Source organism: Peromyscus eremicus, chromosome 20, assembly GCF_949786415.1.
Source record: "Peromyscus eremicus chromosome 20, PerEre_H2_v1, whole genome shotgun sequence".
Taxonomy (NCBI): domain Eukaryota; kingdom Metazoa; phylum Chordata; class Mammalia; order Rodentia; family Cricetidae; genus Peromyscus; species Peromyscus eremicus.
Window position 1 is genome coordinate 22,203,646 of NC_081436.1, and position 23,440 is coordinate 22,227,085.

The 23,440-nt window shown below is 42.7% G+C and overlaps 1 protein-coding gene across 8 annotated transcripts in view; it reads right to left on the minus strand.

The window, feature by feature from the left end:
• Window positions 1-1,088: 1,088 nt before the first annotated feature.
• Window positions 1,089-23,440, minus strand: part of Tnrc6b (trinucleotide repeat containing adaptor 6B) — a 233,866-nt gene continuing 211,514 nt past the window's right edge. For 7 of the 8 annotated variants that reach the window (XM_059248171.1, XM_059248166.1, XM_059248167.1 and 4 more), the window contains 11 exons: window positions 21,830-21,961; window positions 21,486-21,581; window positions 21,161-21,356; window positions 15,910-16,047; window positions 12,028-12,204; window positions 10,520-10,666; window positions 10,187-10,282; window positions 6,937-7,161; window positions 6,410-6,480; window positions 3,478-3,617; window positions 1,089-1,824 (listed from right to left, as the gene is read on the minus strand). In XM_059248171.1, the coding sequence (XP_059104154.1) occupies window positions 1,437-1,824; window positions 3,478-3,617; window positions 6,410-6,480; window positions 6,937-7,161; window positions 10,187-10,282; window positions 10,520-10,666; window positions 12,028-12,204; window positions 15,910-16,047; window positions 21,161-21,356; window positions 21,486-21,581; window positions 21,830-21,961 (1,806 nt within the window). In that variant the 3' untranslated portion in view covers window positions 1,089-1,436. The remainder of the gene's footprint in view (window positions 1,825-3,477; window positions 3,618-6,409; window positions 6,481-6,936; window positions 7,162-10,186; window positions 10,283-10,519; window positions 10,667-12,027; window positions 12,205-15,909; window positions 16,048-21,160; window positions 21,357-21,485; window positions 21,582-21,829; window positions 21,962-23,440) is intronic. The other variant, XM_059248169.1, reaches the window with a different exon arrangement.

Here is a 23,440-nt window from a genome sequence, read left to right on the forward strand (position 1 = left end):
CACAACACAGAGAAACAAAGGGAGAAGGCTGAAGTACGCACTGGTTTAAGAACATTCGTTAAGTAAACGTTTCTGTCAGTGATGGCCTGGTGCTGTAGCACGCCCGGCCTGGCACAGGTAACGCTCAGCCAGAGAGGAGCAGGGGGAGGAGCTGCGAGGCTTCCAGGAAGCTGCTCACAACTTGCTGTTTTCCTCAAACGATAACGAGAACCAATAGGAATATAGATTTGCATTACCTGATTCCTTTTAAAAAAATTCTCACACCTGATCACACAGGAAAGTGGGAACACAGTTTTTCTGCTTTTAAAACATCACGTGATTTAAAAATTACTGAATCTTCTGTTCCCATTCAATGTAGCAAAAAGGCCTGCTTGGGACGTAAACTCCCATGTGCTCAGCGGCCGCTCATTTCACAGCACAGAGGTGAAGCAACAGGTGCTCCAGAGGTCCCTCCCCCAGCTGCCGGACTTGGCAGCGCTTCCTCCGCTCTGCTGCTAGGTCAGGAGAAGGCTGGGGACCTCACGTCCTGGCTACTGCTCTCATCACTGAGAAGCACCCTTCGCCTCCACGTGGCTCGAAGTGGCTTGAGGTGCAGCAGCTCCCTGTGCTCCTGTGTCCTCGGAGTTAAACAAATAAAAAGCAGATGGCCGGCCAGCCAGCCTGCGGACTGTCAGCAACGCAGCTTTCTGAGAAATCAGGGTGGGTGAGATGAGGGGCAGGACGCAGGCACACACACAGAGACGGAGAGGAGGATGCACACAAATGCACATGAACACACGTGCACACACATACCAGAACGAGCATGCCTGGGCAGTTACATGTGCCAGAACACACTGGTGTTTATCAACCAGCCAATCACAAAATTTTTCCTTTTTTTTTTTTTTTTTTTTTAGGTTTTTTTGTTTTTGTTTTTAAAGTGAGGCTCCGTCAAGTCTTCCCTCCCCCCTCCCCCAACAATTCTTTTGAATTTCCCTCCCACCCAAACATGGTAGACCTAAGGACGGAAACACACCCAGTGCAAACAAAGTTAAAAAGCTATTTTTTTCAGTATATATGTTTCTTAGCAACAACTTCCATATAACATGAAAAAAGTGAAAAACTAGAAACTAATTTTTTTAATTTTTTTGTGTTTAAATTTAAATGGTATGTGTACTTGCTTCACATTGTCTTTCTAGGTTGGCGTTCATGATTCAAGTATTTCAAGAGTGATATGTTCTCTTTTTGGATTCATATTCCAAACGAAAAAACTGAAGTTTTAAGGGAGGCAACTATGTGCTCAGACAGTCTGTCAATGACCCACCTTTTTTCTCTCTCCGTTTTCTTTTTTCCTTTTAAAAATGTATTTATTGCAAGTTGAAAAAAAAAACGAAAAGGTCAAGTTAGTGCTGCTGCTGTTCCAAAAAAAGGTCACGAGGTCAGAGTTGAAAGTTCTAAGTTCAGATTGAATCCGACCCTCCTCCCAGAAGGTCACCAGGTAGTAAAGGAGCAGGGCTTCCCATCCTATGGGGATCTTCCACCGTCGGGACTCCCCACAAGCTAGAAGAATAGTTTGGGGGGCCCCACAAGGAAGTGCCAGCAAGGTCGGCCCCACTGCTGCTGCCAGCACTGCTGCTCCACTGCCCGAGCCCGGTGGACCCACCGAAAAGGTTCAGCGCAGGGCCAACGGGGTCTGCCTGGTTCTGGCTGGTCTCCAGTGACTGCCATCCTGTGGCAGGTGCGCTTGGGGTTGCTGCAGGTGTAGGGGGCTGAGCTTGAGCCAGAAAGCGGCTGACTTCATCCTCAGTGGCAAACTCGGCCAGGATGGTAGTGTTTCCCAACACACACCTGGAGAAAGGAGGAAGAAAGCAGTGTGACCTACGAGATCACAAGCACACGAGGGGTCACTGCTGTCAGCCCTCTGCCACTGTGTGGTCTACATGCTTGCTTGCTTATTGACTGATTGAGACGGGGGGTCTCACACGGCCCAGGCTGGCCTTCTGCCTCTACCTCCGAGTGCTGAGATTACAGGGGTTTGGTTTATGCAGTATTGGAGACTGAACCTAGGGGTTTACACATGCTAAACAAGAACAACTGAGCTACATCTCCAGTCCACCTGTGTGTGTGTGTGTGTGTGTGTGTGTGTGTGTGTGTGTGTGTGAGAGAGAGAGAGAGAGAGAGACAGAGACAGAGACAGAGATAAGAGACACAGAGAAAATATAGAGCACAGAGGATATTTTGGGCAACAGCACTACTCTGAATGATACAATGTTATGATGTTGGATATATCAGTATATATTTGTTCAAACCAACCACCAACAGTGACCCAGAAAGTGAACTTAACCCTAATGTAAACTTTGGTGGATTGAGTACCAATGAATGTTCATAAACTGCAACAAATGGGCCATTCTAATGAGTGGTGTTGATAATGGGGAGAGGTATCATTGAGGGAGCGGTCACGATTATTATGGGAAGTTGCTGTTCTATCCTCTCGATTTTGCTGTGCATCTAAAGTATTTTCAAAAAATTTCAAGTCTTACAAAAGCAAGAAAAGCGTCAGTTATTTATTTATTTATTAACTTCATGTGAGGTAAGTAAAGAACGACAGCCATTAACATCAGGCCAGCCAGTGCCAACACTAGAGCACCATTACATCTTAGAGGATAAACTGGCTGCTGGGGCCTGACTATCATTTGTCTGTGCTCTCTGGATTTTTGTCATGGTGTCTGTGGCTCAAGGGAGTCAACACTTTCCTGTCCACCAGGGAAAGAGAATGGTCTGACCCTGATTAACTTCTGTCCACTTCATGCAAAAACCCTGCTACATACAATTCCTTCTTAGGGCTGAGTGTGGAGGCGCACACCTTTAACCCCAGCACTTGGGAGCCGGAGGCAGGCGGATCTCTATGAGTCTAAGGCCAGTCTGGTTTCCACAGTGAGGTTAAGAATAGGCAGGGCTACACAAAGAAATCCTGTCTCAAGAAGTCAAACACGACCAGGTAGTTCAAGTATTGATGGCACATGCCTCTAATCCCAGCACTCGGAGGCAGAGGCAGGTGGATCTCTGAGTTCAAGGCCAGCCTGGTCTACAGAGCAAGTTCCAGTATAGTCAGGGATACACAGAGAAAATCTGTCTTGAAAAACCAAAAAGTACCAAATAGACAAATTTCTTAATTACATGCTACAACAGTAAGCAGCTAGATTCTAGCATGAAAATTAAAGCATTTGGAATGTTTTGCATGTTTACAAACACTGGCTTTGTTTGTGGTGTAATTACTCACTGTACAAATTATTTACATTGAAATTCTGATGATGAACCTGTGACATACACTAAACAATGCAAACAAAGTCAGGTAGAAAGACTGCCCCTCAGCATCTGCAGGTGTACACACGACCGAGATTCTTGGGTGCATGCTTATGTCACTGTTTTGTTAAGCAGGGCCATAACACTCCTGTGTGCATCACGTGTGCTGTCTGGATGTCTGCAGGGCGTGGTACTCACATGTGCAGTGCAGTCTGGGCCTTGGCTGCCTCTTGTTTGGTGCTGTACCGGATCAGGGCAGTGCCCTGGGTTAGATTCAGATGGAATGTCAGCAGTGGGCCATGCTGCATGCAGATCGTTCTCAAGGTTGACCCATCAATCTAAGAGGTAACAACACGCATGAGCTAAGATGTAGAGGAGGCATGGGAAAGGTAAATTCTAAAACATTTAAAGAAAGACACTGAGACCCATTATTCTTATTTTGTAAATAAGATGTTTCTGTATACAAACAAAAATGTAAGAGCCGTAAAACCTAAGCCTGTCTTTTCTGTTTGTTTGTTTGTTTGTTTGTTTGTTTTTCGAGACAGGATTTCTCTGTGTAGCTTTGGAGCCTGTCCTATAGACCAGGCTGACCTCCAACTCACAGAGATCCGTCTGCCTCTGCTGGAATTAAAGGCATGTGTCACCACTGCCCAGCATTAAGCCTGCTTTTTAAAGAGATCAACAAACAAGTATGTGCTTATTTGTAGAGCTCAAAAGGGCAGAAATAAGAATTAAAGTTACCATGCAAAATTATCAACATCATTACTAACATTTTATTTTTTCTGCCTCTCCAATAAATAATCTCACAGAGACAGACAGGTAATATAAGACAATCACTGACAGTTAAAACTGGCCCAGTCCAAAAACAATTCACTCCAACTCTCTCACATTCCTCTGACATATAAAGAGGGGACTACTTCTACCTCCTTTCTAACTAAGTCCATTTGACCAGAGGCTGTAGGGATTATGGGTAATTTCCCCAACTAAGGAGTTATATGAACAGAGCTATTAACTCTATAGATTAATTTTGCAACAAGAGCTTAAATATATTTAATTGAGCCTCAATTCCAACATTTCACTTCACTTCATTAGAAAAGGAATGTTACAATTGGGAATGCTTTAAAAAGCTGTGTAATGTGGTAGAAAAACAGCCTAACATACATAAGGCCCTAGGTTCCATTTTTAGCACCAGTGGTAAGCCTGAAGAATAAAACTCAGCAATTCATGTTAGCTCCTCACAGAAAACAATCTTGATTGAGTATGTTAGTATATGGCACAAACTGCTTTTCAGGAGACAGATGTCCTTTAAACACATTTTTGGTGATGAAAAGTCAACTTCCCCATGCATCAACTTTGCTCTACTAACAATTTAAACTAGGAGTGACATTAGTCTATTTACTAGGCAGCTCTAATATTTAAAGAAATCAATTCTTTCTGATATAAACATAGCCAATATCACATTGATTTTATATACATTGGAAATGATGTATACTTACTATTTCTTAGTGGATAGAAGGAGTGAATGATGAGCTAGCATGCCCAAGCTCTTTTCAAAACTGAGTACCTCTTATTGCCTCTCTCATCCTATCTATATTATAACCACCCAAAGTGTGACAACTCTTATAAACTCTTTTTTTGTTTGTTTTGTTTTTTGTTTTTCAAGACAGGGTTTCTCTGTGTAGCCCTGGCTGTCCTAAAACTCACTCTGTAGATCAGGCTGTCCTTGAACTCACAGAGATCCGCCTGCCTCTGCCTCTGCCTCCCAAGTGTTAGGATTAAAGGCATGTGCCACCACTGCCAGGCATAAACTCTTAAAAAAAAAGTAAGGCATACATAGTTTGAGCATCATGTTTGATTTTTCATATTGGGGCTGTAGTTAGAGTACCTGCTCTCTGTGTGTGAGGTCCCGGATTTGATCCTCAGTATTAGTATCCCCCTATTCCTCCCTACCCCCATTCTTTATAGTTCAGTCAACTATTAGATAAGGGAATAAACTGAGACTTTTATTTATTTATTTTTGATAGACTAGGTAGCCCTGGTTGACCTAGAATTCCCTATGTAGACCAGGGGGGCCTCAAACTCAAGAGATCTGCCTGCCTCTGCCTCCTAGATGGCATGTACCACTATGCTTGGCCTTAAATTGTGACTCCTGAGTTGATTAGACATCATGGTAAAGAATGCCTTTCTCAAATGTACCTAGAAATAGGAGTCTTGTGATTTACTTGCCACAATTAGGTTCACTGGGCAAATAAGTTTCCAGTGAAATGTATTTCCCCATAGAGAATCCTAACAGACATTAGCATGTTAAAGGGTCTAAAAAAATCTCAGTGGAACTTTATCAACTGAGCCATTTTCCAAGCCCCTTCTGGTAACATGCTTTTATATGTGGTTAAAACACATCATCTCATTTGATTCCAGATTCTGTTTGTTTTGTTTTTTCGAGACAGGGTTTCTCTGTGTAGCTTTGGAGCCTGTCCTGGCACTCACTATGTAGCCCAGGCTGGCCTCGCACTCAGAGATCCACCTGCCTCTGCCTCCGAGTGCTGGGATTAAGGGCGTGCACCACCCCCACCTGGCTGGTTCTAGATTCTAACTGGCTTATCTACACACGCTTCCTTACCAGTAGGTCATGCAACCTCACTCTCACTGCTTTATAGTCTGCTCATTTCTAGCACATGAGGGTGAGGGTGAGGCCTAGTAGCCAGCACCCCATCCTGTCAATAGGACCTCTGCAGTGGCCATGGAATAAATGTGCTTTCTTTATAGGCTAGAAGAGAGCATCACTCCTATATCTGGAGTTACAGGCACTTGATGTGGGTGCTGGGAACCAAACTTGGGTGCTCTGTATAAGCAGCAAGCTTTCTTAACTGCTGAGCCAGCTCTCTAGTCCCATAAAGGAGCTTTCATATCTGCCAACCTCCTCCACTGTTTCTTCCCCTTTCTTTGATACAACAGTCCCATGTACCCCTAGAACTTACTATGCAGACCAGGCTGGTCTTGAACTCACAGATATCTACCTGACTCTGCCACCCAAGTGCTAGGGACTAAAGGTGTATGCCACCATGCCCAGCTCCTCTCTCTGTAAATGAAACTAAGCCCTATCTAGAAAACCACAAGAAAGTAAAGTTACCTGTGGAGTGAGATTGTGAAGAACCAGCCAGTAACTAGGACGGACAGAGCCACCATCACTCCAGGTAGAGGCTGCAAACAATAGAAAAAAGATAAAGAGTGAGAAAAACAAAACAAAAAACACCCAAACCACCAATATTCTCAGGGAACCATGAAGGGGTACATTTCCATGCAGATCATATGTCTTGTCTCTTCTCTTTCCTCCCTTCTTCCTCCCCTCTCTTTTTCCCTCCCCACCCCTCTCCCTCTCTCACCTAACCCTGACCTTTATGGTCTCTTGTAGTCCTTGACTCCAGTGAATTCATTTGCTTTTTGGTGAGATAGTATTCCCTCCCACTGTACTCCCTCTACAGTTGCTCATTTTTATTTCATGTGCCCTAGAGAGGCCCTGGGTCCCTTCATGTGTACTGAGTGCAACTTTTCAATCAAAAGGTGCTTTTTCTTCTACCAGACAACTATGCTTTCTCCTCCACGTTCAGCCCTCCCCATGGTGTAAATAGCCATTTCTGTGTGGCAGATCCTTCTCACCCGAGGCAATTCGAGAGTCCTGTGTCCCCCACCCCCTGACTGATCTGGGTGCTGTGCTGCTCCAGGGAGATGCCGGTTTGGGGTTGGTCAGGCCAGGAGGTGGGCGGGGCAGCGGTGTAGTGTTCCTGGAGGAGATGTGGTTTTTCCACATCTTGTTGGAGAGATGAGTGGGGTTGTGTCCTATGGGATCTGGGGACCACGTGGATTTGTAATCAGGGAACTTTGCTGTGAGAAGAGAAAAGTCAGGAAGCAGACAGGTTAGATGGGCATCTAGAAATAGACACGGATTTCTTTTGGTTGTCTTTTTTTTTTGGTGACACAAATTTTTATCTGCACACAAATACAGGTATATTTATATTCTATAACTATGGAACTCTTGTTTCAAAACATCGAAAAGTAGCAGGAAGCATACATTTTAAGAGCAGCAGTAAGAGTCGGGCAGTGGTGGTGCACACCTTTAATCTCAGCATTAGGGAGGCAGTGGCAGGGAGATCTCTGAGTTTGAAGCCAGCCTGGTCTACAGAGTAAGTTCCAGGACAGCCAGGGCTACACAAAGAGACCTTGTCTCGGGTAAAAAAAGGGAGTGGAGTGGGAGAAACAGTATGAAAGCAATTGTTCTTTACGTGTGCTGAATATGAAATTTTAAAATGATTCTAAACCGACAAATTCTTAACAAGATAATGAATCTACTACTTTCTGGGGTAAACACAACTTAAAAGGGAAGACAAACTCACAGAGAAAGTATTCCTAAAGAGGTAAAGCTAACAGACAGTTAGACTAGTAACACAAACAGAACTGGAGTGCTCACTCAATGCTCACCAATACCATGAAAAATAAAACAAAACAAAACAAAGCCAGAAAATCACGCATTGCTTGTGCTTTGGTCCATGTTAGACACCAACACTGATTTTAAAAATAGTAAGTGAGGTTGGAGCAAAGGCTCAGTGGTTTGGATTACTTTTTGTTCTCGAAAAGAATCTGGGTTCACTTTCCATCATGGTGGCTCACAACCATTGCAATTCCAGGAGATCCTACACTCTCTTTTGACATCTGTGGGCACTAGGCACATACATGCAGGCAAACACTCATACACATACAATAAAATAAATAAATCTAAAAGAAAGTTATCAAATAACCAGCACTGCTTACTATGCTTAAGGTACTGGACAGTACTGTGGGTAACACAATTATCTTGCAGAGCCTCTGGTTTAGATGGGAGACAGAACAACAGAACTGGTATCCTTGGCAACAGCACATATGTTCAATACACAGAAGACAAAAAGCATTAGGCTGCCAGCAGAGGCTCTGCAAAGATAGATCTGAAGGGTTTACAATCAGGGATGGGCTCAGGAAAGCAGGAAAAGAAAAATCTAGGTTCAGTGTAAGTCCTTTCCAGTTTTCACGGTGGCAGAGAGATAAGAGGCCACAGGCTCAGTGTGGCTAAGTAAGCTGCAGTAGAGTTTTCCTAAGACTCGGCACAAACTAGGGAGGGACTAGACCTGAGCAAGAGGGGTGGAGATGAGAGACAGGCTGGGGTCCAGGGGTCGAGGGAGAGGAAAGACAGTTCTCAGGACAGGCAAGCTCACTCAGGGAAGTCTGAGGTCAATGTCCAACTGCAAGAAGGTAATTCCTGAGATCTGGGCTTTTATGGGAATGAGGGAACTAGATGAGTGCCAGAGAAGATAGCCATGGGCCTGTGTGGCCAAGCTGCTTGGGAGAATGAGGCAGAGGACTGACTGCTTCAGCCCAAGGAAACAGAGACCAACCTAAGTAACTGAAATCTCTCACAACTTTGTAGCCAGTGTGGCACATTCCTACAGTAAGAGCACGTGAGAGATGAAGGCAGGAGGAGTGAAGTGAATGTGAGGCTAGCCTGAGCTACACGAGACCCTGTAGCAAAAGAAAAACAACCAAAAACATTCTCTAATCAAATAAAATAGTTAGATGAAAGTTTAATTTATTTTGTGATCAGATTGGTGTACATGTAGGTGAGAATGTGGGTGTAGGTGTGCACACCATGATGCATGTGTGGAGGTTCTCGGATCAAAGCAGGTCGTCAGGCTTGTGTAAGAAGTACTTTTACCCGCTGTGTCAGCTTGTGCAAGTTTTAAAAGTAAATGAAGTCCTGCCAAGTATAGTATGGGGAAGGTGTTAGGAACACAGACCACTGAGGTGCTTCTTTTCACATTTAGGCTCAGTTCTGAGATCTTGTCCTTGTCCACTAGCACTGGGATTAGTTATATGCACCATACCTTTTTCTTTTGAAACAGGGTTTTACTATGTATGGCTGTCTTGGAACTTGCTAAGTAGACCAGGCTAGCCCCAAACTCATGGAGCTACACCTGTCTCCTCCTCCTGAGTGCTGGGATTAAAGGTGTGCCAAATTGTGCCTGCTTTTTTTTTTTTTTTTTTGGTTTAAATTTATGTGCATTACGTTTTGCCTGCACGTATGTCTGCGAAGGTGCCAGATCCCCTGGAACTGGAGCTACAGAGAGTTGTGAGATGCCATGTGGGTGTTGGGAATTGAACCCAGGTCCTCTGGAAGAGGAGTCAGTGTTCTCAACCAGTGAGCCATCTCTCCAGCCCTTCCTGATTTTTTTTTTTTTTAAATGTGGGTGCAGGGGACTGAACTCAAGTTTCCATACTTGTACAACAAGCATTTTACCCATTGAACCATCTCTCAAGCTGCTATTAGCTTTTCTATTCCTCATGAAGTCTCAGTAAACAAATAAATGACAAAATCCAACCAGCCTCTCCCCCGCAAATAATGAGGAACTCAACAAGCATTACTGGCAAATTAATCAAGGTCCTCTTTTTGATTCTGGCTATCTATTTTTCATTATGTCTCTAAGTCAGATTTTGGGGAAGAGTAAGCTATCACTGGTTGCCTCAATGTTAATCTGGATTAAACTGTCTCTTCCTATGGCCTTTGATTTCTTGGCAGGCTGGTTAACAGAAGCATTTGGTCATCAGGTCATGAGCTCTGCCCTCTGAATACCTCCAGCTGTATGACATTCTATTCCCATTGGCTTCGACCGATGTAATCCTGTGTTAGACCGACCCTATCTCTGTGAGACTAGGAGCTCCCTGAGTGGACAGTGAATGCAAAGGAAGGTTGTGCCCCCATCTGTGCTGACCTATGTATGCTCTTCACCCCCCCTTTACAAGCACTCCTTAGGAAGCAAACGCCTGAGATAAAGAGGAACCACACAGTCAACTGCTGAGCAAGAGGGGAAAAGCCACCAAGTACCTGAAGTGCTATGAACGTTGGTAAAGGAGTTGTCAGAGGCACTGTAGGGCCAGGCACCAGGTGAAGGCAGCGAGGTGTTGAGGGAAGAATTAGACCCTTGAAGTGACAAATGAAGAAGAAAATATTGGAGACAAATGTCAGTATAACCAGGGAAACCTTATAGCATTTTATTTAAACTTAAATAGAAGGGAAAACAAAATGCAACCAACATTAAAGATGTACAACACAATTTTCTGTTGAAATTACCAGGTACTACAAGAAGAAACCAGGCCATGGGTTGACAATTATGAAAATGCTGGTGGGAATCCACACAGGACTGCAGCACTCCCTTACCTGTGGTGTTATCCCGCAGCAGTTGGTGGTCAGTATCTACAATGGGAGATGTGGCTGTACCCCCCAGCACACTTCCTGGGGTCACGTAGGGGTCAGATTCAGGGTCAATATTTTGGATACCTTTCCATGGCACTCCTGGTTGGAATTCTGAGACATGAAGAGATTGTTAAAAAAAAAAAAAAAAAAAAAAGTTTAACTTAAACATTTCCTATTTTATTTTATTATTATTATTATTATTATTATTATTATTATTATTATTTCGAGAAAAGGTCTTACTATGTAACTCTGGCTGTCCTGGAACTCACTCTGTAGACCAGGCTGTCCTGGAACTCAGAGATCCACCTGCCCCTGCCTTCCAAGTGCTGTGATTCAAGTAAAGGCCATTATACCCAGCTTTTATTTATTATTATTATTACGCTAAAATAACTATTTAGTAGAAAAAACATGATCCTGTGAAAAGCCTAAACAATGAATCTATGTACATCAGATTTTCATCATGAAGTAAAAAATTTACCCTCAACAAATGCTCTTGCCAGTAGCAAGTCTTTTAGTATACTGACTATCCATTCTGGGAGTGAACTGGACCATGCTCATAAAGGCCTGGCTCCATACATGATTCTCCAGCTACAAGAGCAAGGCAAGTCCTAAGGGAAAGTAGAAACCCATGCCTAAGGAAATGAGGCCAAGAACTGGGAGAAAACCTGGGCTTGAGATCAGTGACCTTTCACATTTTTCTTATTAGGTATTGGCCAAAATGCACATAATAAAATGAAATATAAGTGCCTACTGCTTCACAGACTGTTCAGGGATAGTTGGGAATAATTTAACTGATGGTGAAAAAACCTAGACTATATATGAAAGCTTATCATGTTTTTATTGATCCATTGAAGCTATTGTATTTAAAGCTACGTGATAGCATTAAGAAATTGATATTTCCCTAACTGTGTTGAGAAGAGCAATATGTATATGAACAAGAGGCATTATTTCACTTCACTCTAATAAAATGTAATTACACACATTTATGTCTGAATTACATATGGACGGAAGGACAATTACTAATTTGTACTTTTGCTTTACTAAATTTTCTATAATAAAAACAGTATAGAGAGACAAAAGGGAGGAGAGGGAGGAAGGAAGGAGCAAGAGAGAGAGATACGAAACTTACTGAACCGTGTCCATAGGGCATATAAATGACATTATCTGACTAATGAATATGTCAATAGATTCAACGCACACTTTAAAAGAGCTCATGTTATAAGGCATCCTACACACAGGATAAGTGCCAAGTCCCAGCGGCAAGGCCACTTATTAGCCTCAGCTCCCATTTCTTGTAGATCTTTCATTTTCCCATGGCACAGATTTCAGGGTGTATGCCTTGCCTTTATCAGACAATACTAATGCAGAAAAGAAAGCATGGGGCTTCCTCAGTAAAGCAAGCAGCACAGGCTTGTTCAGAACCTAAACTTAACAGAAGCACTATTCTAGACAAAACATTTTATGAACAATACCTGGAGGCCAACTGGCATTGCTGGATTTACTTCCGATTTTATTAGTCGGTGGAGATTTGGCAGGTAACCAGCTATCACCAGCAGGACCCGTATGGCCACCCAGCGTGTCACCTGGGATTATATCAAACTGGTTGTATGGTGACCCTCCTCGGGTCTTACCAGGGGCCACTATAGCGCCTGAGAAAAGAGAGAAATAATCAACTGTTTAAGAAAGAGCTCTAGCTAGGCCATGGTGGCACACACCTTTAATCCCAGCACTCGGGAGGCAGAGCCAGGTGGATCTCTGTGAGTTCGAGGCCAGCCTAGTCTACAGAGTGAGATCCAGAACACAGAGAAATCATCTCAGAAAAAAAAAAAAGAAAGAAAGAAAAAGAAAAAAGAAAGACAGAAAGAAAGAGCTCTAGGGAGCTGGAGAGATGGCTCAGAGATTAAGACCACTGGCTGTTCTTCAGAGGGCCCAGGTTTGATTCCCAGCACCTACAGTGCAGCTTCAAACTGTCTGTAACTCCACTTCCAGGCAATCTAATGCCCTCTTATGACATCTGTGGGGAACAGGCATGCACATGGTGCACATACATACAAGCAGACCAAACATACACACATAAAACAATAAAAAATTTTAAAAACATTTAAAAAAAAAAAAGAGATCTCTAAAGCTGAGTGGCGGTGGTGGCGCACGCCTTTAAACCCAGCACTCGGGAGGCAGAGGCCAGCCTGGTCTACAGAGTGACTTCCAGGACAGCCAGGGCTACACAGAGAAACCCTGTCTCAAAGAAACCAAAAAGAGTTCTAATGAACAGAACTTTCAACCTGGCCTTCCTCCTGCTTGTTTGTTTTTTTTTTTTTTTAAAAAGGAACTCAAAGACAGGTACTTAGAGTGCACGGAATAAAGAACTTTGGGCTACCACTAATAGCACATGACCATAATGACTCATCTCAATTCCTGGAGTCGCTCCATCTCTCACCTAAGCCCACAGGAGTGTTCTCATTCTACAACAGTCCTTTCAATCTGGAAACCCCATGGTGTTATGAAGTCAGTGAATCATACACACTACGAAGCACAGTATCTACATGGGCGCGACACTAATCCCTCAAAAGTAAGGAATAGGAAACACTCTGAACAAACACAGCACCTTGGAGAATTTTACACGATCTATTGATGCTTTCTATCCCTACTCTTAAGGGCTGGTTAAGCTTAGGCAATCTGGAATCTGCAATATGCAGAGTCCACTGGAGAAAAAGCCATCTGCAATTGCTTTAAATTCCAAGGCAATGAGGTGGAATTCCCGCCAGCAATGACCTCTACATTTCTGAGCCCAGGGCCGCCTCACATACAGAGAACAGCAAATCTTTTGTCACTGTATTCCCAAGGGTATTCTTGTGGCTTTGTTAATGCTCCCTTTAAGCATTTTTACACAGGAAAAGTGGAAAGCTTAAAATTCCCTAAGTTAACAACAATAACAATAAATTTTTCCTTTAACTAAAAATTCAGGCGCCTATGGTAGACTATTTCCTTATTTCCCAAATGAAGTTCTCAAAGAGTCTGTCACTCATTTGACATAGTCTTAGAGTGGGGAATCATGAACACATAAAATCATTTGCAGGATAATGTATTAAAATGCTTGTATAAATAGTGAATAAAGCAATCTGTTTGGTTTGGACTAAAAGGAATATTATAAAAATTGTCTCCACTCTCTGCTAAGAGGACATTTACTTTTCTGAGGACAGTGACAGAAATCTGGTTCAGAGGCACAGTGCAGTGAGGCAGTGGAAAATGAAAAGCTCAGTTATCTTGAGGATTGCTAAGGAAATGGGGAAAACATCATATTCTCTGATGAGGAGAGAGGACACTGTATGTCTGAGATATCTTCTCACATGCCATTTTGTATTTATTATCCAGACCTGGTAAATCACTAGCCAAAGGGAGCTGTGAAAGTGCCCAGAGCTATGGATGACACAGGACTAGGGTTACTCAGTCCATAAAACAGATTTCATAATTTCAATAAATTAATCTTGATTTTGATCATGTTTAGCAGGGTAGGCAGAGAGCTCTGGGTGGCTCCTTCCCCAGTCTCTGGATGGGATTACTAAAAAGGTTTTATAATGGGCTTATTAAGGAGGGTTTATAATGGAAACCTGGAAGGCTGCAGGCCGAATGAATTGGCTGGGCTAAGCCTGCCAGGGCTCTGCTGCAAGAATAACCAGACACTTGTTTACATTGACTCTCATGGGGACAACTCTGAGTCCAAGTGAAATATTGACAAAGGAAACAAACAATGCACTGAAGGCTGACAGAAGGTCCAGACCTCTTATCTTTCTTCTAGGGAAATGGAGAAACCCTTAAAAGAAAATTATGGACAGGCAAGGCTAATCCTCACTCAAAATACAACTCCAATGCTGTCCAGGCAGGACACTAATTCACAAAGAACAAGGGGCCCAGGAAAAACTCCACTTCTTATGAATTCTCTTCTGCTAGGTATCTTTTGGAGCTTAGGGACATTTCTTCTTTTTCTGAGACAGGGTTTTACTATGTATCCCAGTATAGGCTTCAACTATGTAGCTCAAGCTGGTCTTTAATTTGTATGCACAACTTATACCCAGTTTAGGGCAGGAGTTTTTAAAAAATCTGATACCGATCTCCAATCTCTCAAAAAACACAGAGCATGAACTACAAATTCTTAGCAAGACCTTGTCTCAGAAAACCAAACCAAACCAAACCAAACCAAACCAAACCAAACCAAACCAAACCAACAAACCAAAACCTCAACAAGAGGATTCCATTCTCTCAGCTACTTTAATAGGGTTTTAATCTTATGGGTGCCTAAGTTCATAACTATTATCTCAATCCCATGATAAGTGGGACATTATGTCATCCTTAATTAGAACCTTTTAAATACCGTGTAATATGATTTGCAGACCTAATCTTCCTCTGATAGATGATCATAAACTTTGGAAAAATATCAAGAGACTGATGAGCAAAAGCTAAAGTTCTGTGCTTCAAAAAGTTACAAAAGGGGGGCTATAGAGATGGCTCAGTAGTTAAGAGAACTGGCTGCTCTTCTATAGGGCATGGTTTGACTCCCAGCACCTTGTACGGTAGCTTACAGCCATGTCCCCCACCCCCTTCCCCTGAGACAGGGTTTCTCTGTGTAGTTTTGGTGCCTGTCCTGGATCTCGCTCTGTAGACCAGGCTGGCCTTGAACTCAGAGATCCGCCTGCCTCTGCCTCTGGGAGTGCTGGGATTGAAGGCATGCGCCACCACTGCCTGGAGGCTCACAACCACCTTAACTCCAGGCCCCAGCAATCTAACACCCTCTCTTGGCCTCTGAGGGTACTGCATACATGTGGTGCACAGATATACATGCAGCCACAATATGCAGATACAACAGAGTTTAAAAAAACCACAAAGGAAGGAATGGTAGTATACACTGGTAACCTCAGTACACAGGAGACTAAGGTAGCAGGACTTTTTTGAGTTTAAGGCCAGAATGAGCTACAAGAAAGACCTGCGATTATTCATTTATTTAACTAAAGAATTTTTTTGAGACAAGCTCTTATGTAACTCCAGTCGGTCTGGTACTTGCTTGACTAGAACTCACCGAGATCCACCTGCTTCTGCCTCCTGAGTGGTAGGATTACATACCAAGCCTCCCTGAGATACTACCTTAAAGTGTGGTGGGACATGCCTTTAATGTCAGCATTGTGGAGGCTGAGGCAGGCGGATTTCAGGGAGTTTCAGGTCAGCCTGGGAAACAAAGAAAGACCCAGTCTTAAAAAGAAAACACAAACACACATACAAAGCCAACAAAACATGCAGGATATTTGTTCAAGGCCTGAGTAGGGATCAGAAGATCCTGCTGGTAACAGGGGCTGCTCTCTCACCGTTTTTGTGCATGGTGGCTTCTTGTGTGGCCACAGAAGGCAGCCCTTCCATCATGGAGGTCCACTGTTTGAAGCGAGATTCAGTCCCAGCCTCCTTGCCACCAACCATGCCATAGTCCATGCCACCAGAGCTGAAGCCTGGAAAGAGATCACAATTATGTCTGTATGTTTCTTAAATCAGAAACCCAGTACCCAAGGCCAGGGGTAGTGGCACACAATTTTAATCCAAGCACTTGGGAGGCAGAGGCAGGTGGATCTCTGAGTTCAAGGCCAGTGGGTCTACAAAGCGAGTTCTAGGATAGCCAGGACTGTTAGAGAAACCCTGTCTAGAAAACACCCCACCTCAGTTAACAGGCTTTGGGTTTCCAGCCAGGCTAGAGCTGGAAACCCAGGGCTTATTGTAGTGTCTGGCTTGGTTTTATGAATGCATAAACCAGGGGAGGGGGACCTGACACCTTCTTGTCCTTCACCTAAGATGTTGCTTATTTCTATAATAACCATGTTTCTCCACACATTTATAATGTAGCCCAACTGCTTGCTTGGAGGGTGAGGGTGGTAAGTAGTGTTGAACTTTAAAAAAGATTTTATTTCTAACTATGTGTATCTGTGTGTGGGTATGAATGCCTTCGGAGGCCAGAAAAAGGGTGTCAGAGCTGGAGCTCAAGTTACAGGCAGTTGTGGGTGCTGGGACCTGATCTAAGGTACTCTGCAAGAGCAGTACACACTCTGAACCATCTTTCCAGCCTGGAGATTATAAAAACAAACCACCTTATCTGCTACAACGGAAATAAAACGGGACTGGAGAACAGGGGCACGGGCAGGAAGAGGGCTGTCTGTGAGTCCGTGGGGCCTAAGCATGTTGCTCCCTGCACACTGCACTTCTGCCTTTGAAAGGAAAGCACAAGGTGCTGCAGCTGCAGGCTGCTTTTGGCAAAGATGACGAGGAGGGGAGGAGGCTGTCCTCACACAATCATTTTCTCGGAAGTAACTCTAAAACATCTTTCAAACTCAGAAAATTCATGCTATTGAACTTAAGCTGTTGAGTTTTCTGTGATGTATCAAGTGTAGAGAACGAAGAGTTATAAATCTTAGAAGAGGGAAGAACAGAGTAGATCCTACTGAAGCTTAAAGAGGGCATTTGCTTCAGTGGAAATGTGGGGACTGAGTGCCAACACAGTGATATCACAGAGTCAATCTGTAACCCGAAACTGTAAGAGGACAATTAGTGCAGACTCGAATGTGGAAGACTGCATGGAGCCCATACATGTGCTTGCCTGGTATGCGCAGGCACGCCTCTGACTGGTAAAGACTCTTCTTGCTGTCATACAGTACCTAGGATGGCCCCAGGATGTGGGCCATGCCCCACTGGCTGCACTAAGGGACGCTCACTGGTGACCTCTATCTACTTGTGAACTCTGGTCATAAGCAGGTTGTCAGGCTTGGTGGCAGCACTTCTACTCAATGAGCTGTCTTGCTGGTCCATTATATATACTGGTATACTGTGTAGATATTATAAATAATGTTTAATATTAATAAAACATTAAATATTTAAATAAAATTAGATAAATCTAGCCAGGTGTTGTGGTGCACACCTTTAATCTGAGCACTTTGAAAGCAGAGGCAGGTGCATCTCTGTGAGTTCCAGACCAGCCGGGGCTACACAGAGAAAGCCTGCCCTGAAAAACCACAAAAAAAAGACTGAAGAGAGGGCTTAGCGGTTATACTGAAGATGAACCAGAGCTTGAGCATGCAAACCTTCTACCACTAAGCTACATCCTGGCCATGCCTGATGGATTCTTTACTCATGTATGTAAAAGCATCAGGATCACTGAGCTATACTGCTCTGGCTGTGGAAGTCAGTTTGCTTCCCAAGTAATGGCATGTACTTGGGTGAGTATGGACAAGTAGTGAGAACAAAGTACATCGAAACATAAAAAAGCCACCTTTGACTTCCAAATGCTTGTCCCTCAGACAGACTGGCTCTTACCTAGAGACCTATTATAGCTATTTTTTTCCCCGTGGTTCTGGGGATCCAACTCATGGCCTTGCACATTGTGAGACAGCATTCTACCACTGAGCTACATACTCCACTATTGTCCTTTTTGACAAAGAGGTAAGAAGACAAGTTGAGCTTCACAGACTACTCTAGTCAGGACTTCAGGTAAGTCCTGCACTTTCCCATTACACAGAGACTGGACAACAAATGATACAGCTAGCTCTCCCAGGACTGGACCATTATCTCTATTTTCTCAGGGTCCCCTAAAGATGCTGTTGCTCTCCCCGACAGCAGGAAGTATTTTTAAGAATATGACACTCACATTCCCAAGAGGTGGAATGGGTAGTTTTTGGTCATTTGGGGGGTTATGGATGTTTATTATTAATCTCAAATATTTTACACTGGTATGGATTTTTGTATATTGATACAAATTTAAGGTTATTTTTTGGTTAGGAACATACTGCATATATGTTTCTACTCTTATTTAAGGTACTGTACCTATGCAGCTCATTTAAAAATGTAATGTATAGTTCTAGTCCTTGAAAGCTACTGTTACAGACTCTTTAGGATAATTAAAAAATGCAGGTTAGCAATTAGTTATCTATAATAATCAAAGTTGTAGTCATGTTACATATGTTTTCAAGGTTAAACATATTTAAGATAAATAGGTGGTCTTCAAACACTTCAGAGACCTACAAAATATGGCATTTAAGATATTTTAATAACATAAGGCTTTTCATGACAGTGAGATAGGTATGCTCCTGGCAGCACTAATCTACTTGAAAAAAACAACAAAAAAACAAAGAAGAATGATGGGCATCAAAGAATCTCCATAAGGAGTTTGCTTTCAATGTGGCAAAGCTGGTCACTGGGCAAGAAACTGACTTTGCCTCGACTGTTGACAGTATACTGTCCAAATTGAATAAGCAGGACACAAAAGAAGGTGACTGCCAAACTTTGCCAAGACAAGGTAGAATAGTCCTTCAAAATTTCTGCTTCACTGAAAAGTCTGCCAGATATTCTAGGCCTGTGGGCCGAAGATGGATGCCCCAATGTTGTAGAGGAACCTTGGGTGACTATACATACAGGCAGCCAGTCGTCTCTGTCATTTCTATAGCTTCGGAAGTTGCTTGCTCTGCACTTCCTGTTTATTCAGGTAATAGTATATGCTTCTTGGGTTTCTGATGGGGTTGAAGAATAGACAGTTACAGTTTTTCTTGTTACCAAATTCACAAAAGAAACTTACGTAGGAGATGTAAAGTTTATAAGGTTGAGAAATATAAAAGCTTAAGTTGTTTATCTAAGAAGATGTTTTAAGGTCTAAAAAAATATTTTTAGGATGGTAATATAAGTTATGATAGAAAGTGGTATAGGTATAAACTTTAGACTAAGACAGGATAGATAATATAGTACTTTCTCTGAATTTGCCAAATACATATGGACTAGACATTGTGAATGTAATTCTTACCTGATAATTGTCCTTATTGTATATAGTTTTACTGTTAGAGTAAAAAAACTTTTCCTTTTTATTTAGACAATACCTGGTAATTGTTCTTATTGTATATAGTTTTATTATGTTAGAGTTAAAACCTTTCCTTTTTATTTAGACAAAAAGGAGGAAATGGCTGTCAGATAATCTTTTTGTACACTATGACTTTGCCATGTGTCTTTGCCAAGGTACTTTCTGATTGGTTTAATAAAGAGCTGAATGGCCAACAGCTAGTCAAGAGAGGATAGGTGGGATTTCCAGGGAAACAGAGGAAGAGGAGAAGTAATATAGGTGCACGGAGACACTAGTGAGACATGGAGCAAGTTGGACATATGGCCACATTGACCTTCCATAGTCCAGAGAAGACGGCAAGTGAAGGAGAGGGCCTGTCCTATGTCAAGTGGAAAAAAGGTTATTTTCCCTCCCAGCATGGAGAACAGAAGCCAGGCTTTATGCTTATTAAGTATTCGCTCCAGAGAGGCTATTCTGAGTATAAGTCAGTTCTCACATCACCTGTAAGGAGACAGCTGGCGAAAGCTGAGACTGCCAGGGTAAAAGACACTCTAGTCTTTACTACTTCTTAGCTCTAGCTGGAATTTCTAGGTCAGGGCAGAAGCAGCCATCTGTCCAATCAGGGGTTGGTCCAGGAACAGAGATTTTAGATCTCCTCACTCTTTTTTCACAGACTGGTATCTTCTTTACCAACATAAATTCTAAATGCCATTACAGAAACAATTAAATAAACGAAAACTCAGCATCTTGTCATGTAGCTCAGGCTGGCCTTGAACTTGCAATACTTGTGGCTTAGTTCCCCAAGTGTTGAGATAACAGGCATGTGTCATTATACATAGCCACTAAAAAATATTTTTTAAATTTAAAAAATATTGCCTTAAAATTTTAGTTTACATTTTGAGAAGGCAGCTTTATCAGTGAAGTGAACCACCTAAACGTGTACATACTTTCATAGATAAAACCTCAGCCATGTGCAGCATTCAGAGGATATATAAATACTTAATTGGCTTGTATGTATATGTTTGTGCATTCCATGAATGATTATATGGATGTTCATGTGTATGCTAACAAGTGTGTATGTGGGGGTCAGGGGTCAACCTTTGGTATGTTCCTCAGGAGATACCCATCTTTTTTTAAATGTCAGACAGGGTCTTTCCCTGGCTCAGAGTTCAGATTATGCTAAACTAGGTGACCAGTGAGTACCAAGAACTGTCTTCATTTCTCAGTGCTGGAATTACAGACATGTACCACATACCATTATCTACTGTAAAAACATAGAGGGGAGTTGGAGAGATGGCTTAGCAGTCAATAGTCCTGATTACTCTACCAGAGGAGCAGAGTTTGATTCCCACCATCTGTAACTCAGTTCCAAGGGATCCAACACCCTTTTCTAGCCTCTTAGGGCACTGCACATATGTTGTACACAGACAAACATGCAAGCAAAACACACAAAATAAAAATAAATCTCAATTTTTTTTTTTTAAAATTTGAGACAGTTTCATTGTGTAGCCCTGGCTGTAGACCAGGCTGACCTTGAACTCACAGAAATCCCCCTGCTCCTGTCTCCTGAGTGCTGAGGTTAAAGGTTTGCACTGCCACCACCACATGGCTTCCAAAAAAAAAAAAAAAGTTTTTGAAAGAAAATAAATAACATTAAAAGGAAAAAGCAAAGGAGGATAATGTAAAGCCAACCCCTACCACAGGATTGGCTAAGCAGTTGTTATATTAAGTACTTGCCACAACACAGAACATACCAGAACCATATCCAGGGATTGGCCCTTTGGTCTGAAGGTCTGGGAGTCCCACATTCAGCGCGTTGGGTACCATGTTGTCCAAATGTGGCTTAGGCCCAACAGGATGAGATGGCGAATGCTTCATGCTAGGCTGCCGCTGTTGTTGTTGTTGCTGCTGCTGCTGCTGCTGCTGCAGAGCACTCATCATCCTTGCCAGCTGCAGGTCAGCATCCATTACGGAAAGACCCAAGAGAAATGGACAGATGATAAGCCAGTACCCCAAAACAGCCATTAAGCCAAAGTCGTTCCTCACCCAGAACACTAGGGCACCTCCCCACCCACACACCTGTTGTTCTTGCTGCTGGCGAACTGCTTGAGAAATCTTTCTCTGGTTCTGTAGCAACTGCTGCTGTTGCTGCTGCTGCAGGAGAAGCTGACATGCCTACAAAACAATGAGGGAACTGCAGCTTCCTGAGACGGACAGGAGAGTCTGCATGTAAAGCACCATAACCAAGTTCCTAGTCTATAGATAGGGCCACCTTCAGACAAACTGATATATCAATTTTAAATCATAATTAATCATCTGTATAAAAGTTTGAACACAAAGTGACAAAGAGAAGGAAATGAATGCAAAGGAAAAAAGAGAAGCAAATAACCATTCTAGCAACAGGAGCAAAACATGCTACTTACCAACTGAAACTGGGGAATCTGTGGAAGCTGGCTCAGCATGGCAATTTGTTGAGGAGATAACTGAGGCCCCACATTAAAGAGACCTGGATTCAGGCCACTGTTGGGGAACTGCTTGAGCATTGAGGCAGAAACCTAACCAGAAGACAGAGGGAAAATCCTTAGAATTTATCAAAATAATGCCCCCCCCCCTTTGCTCCTGTGAAAAAGACTTGCTAGCTCTAAAGCACGCACAGTCAGCTTGAGAACTATCTGCAACATGTTCTACAGTGTTCACAGTGGTTATCTATCTCTGGGCTAGAAAGCTCTTAAGACCCTTTTAATTCTCTCCTAAGACTTTCTAATTTCCTGCAGTAAAAAATGATGAAGTTTTAAGTCAGGACAAAAATCTTTAAGAAAAAAATCTAATGACAATATGGCTTTTCTCTAATTGAAAAACTAGAATTGGAAACATGCCATACAGCAAAACACAATTAACTGCTTAGAGCTAATAAATGCTTACCAGAAGCTGGGTGTGGTGGCACATGCCTTTAAACCCAGCACTCTGGAGGCAGAGGCAGGCAGATCTCTGTGGCTTGGTCTACAGAGCAAGTTCCAGAACAGTCAGGGCTACTTCAGAGAAACCCTGTCTTAACAGCCCCCCAAACAAAACTGTTACAAAACAAAACAAAACAAAAACGCTTACCAGAAAGCACTTACTATACAAATAAGAATATGTATGTATGTATGTATGTATGTATGTATGTATGTATGTATGTATGTATGTATTTTTGGCAGGGGAGACAGGGTCTTATTACCATGTTGCCTTGGCTGACCTCAACCTCATTGGGGTTTGCCCTCTCTGCTTCCTGAACGCTGGGATTAAAGGTCTGTCTGCCTGTACTTTTATCTTGGTACCGCTGTCAGTAGGACCATAGAGAACAACCCTAAAGCCTCCACACAGAATACGGGTTAAGAGCTTACTTGGTGTTAATGGGGCAAGGCAGTACATGTCTTTTCGTCACAACTCCTTGAGAAGCAGATGTATCTCCTGAGCCCTGAAATTCTGGGCCACTCTGACAATGTATAGAGACCCCCATTAAAAATAATAAAAAAGCCAGGTGGTGGTGGTGCATGCCTTTAATCCCAGCTCTTGGGAGGCAAAGGCAGATAAATCTCAGTGAGTTCCAGGCTAGCCTGGTCTACAAAGTGAGTTCCAAGACAGCCAGGACTGTTCCACAGAGAAACTCTATCTCGAAAAATGAAAAACAAAGCAAAACAAAGAAATAAATAAATAAAAATAAAAAAGCCAGATGGTGGTGGCACACACCTTTAATCCTAGCACTCAGGAGGCAGAGGCACGGGGATCTCTAAATTTGAGGCCAGCCTGGTGTACCGAGCTAATTCCAGGACAACCACAGCTACACAGAGAAATCTTGTCTCAAAAAACCAAAATAAATAAGTAAGTAAAAAATAAATAAAAAACAAAACTGATATTAGGGCTTGAGACAGACTGACTAGGCATGTACCCCAGTGTCTATTATTTCTAAGCTGTGTGACTCAGAACAAGTACCTTATTTAACCTTTTTGAATTTTATTTGCCTATTCCCAAAACAGGAATAGAAAGTAATTAAC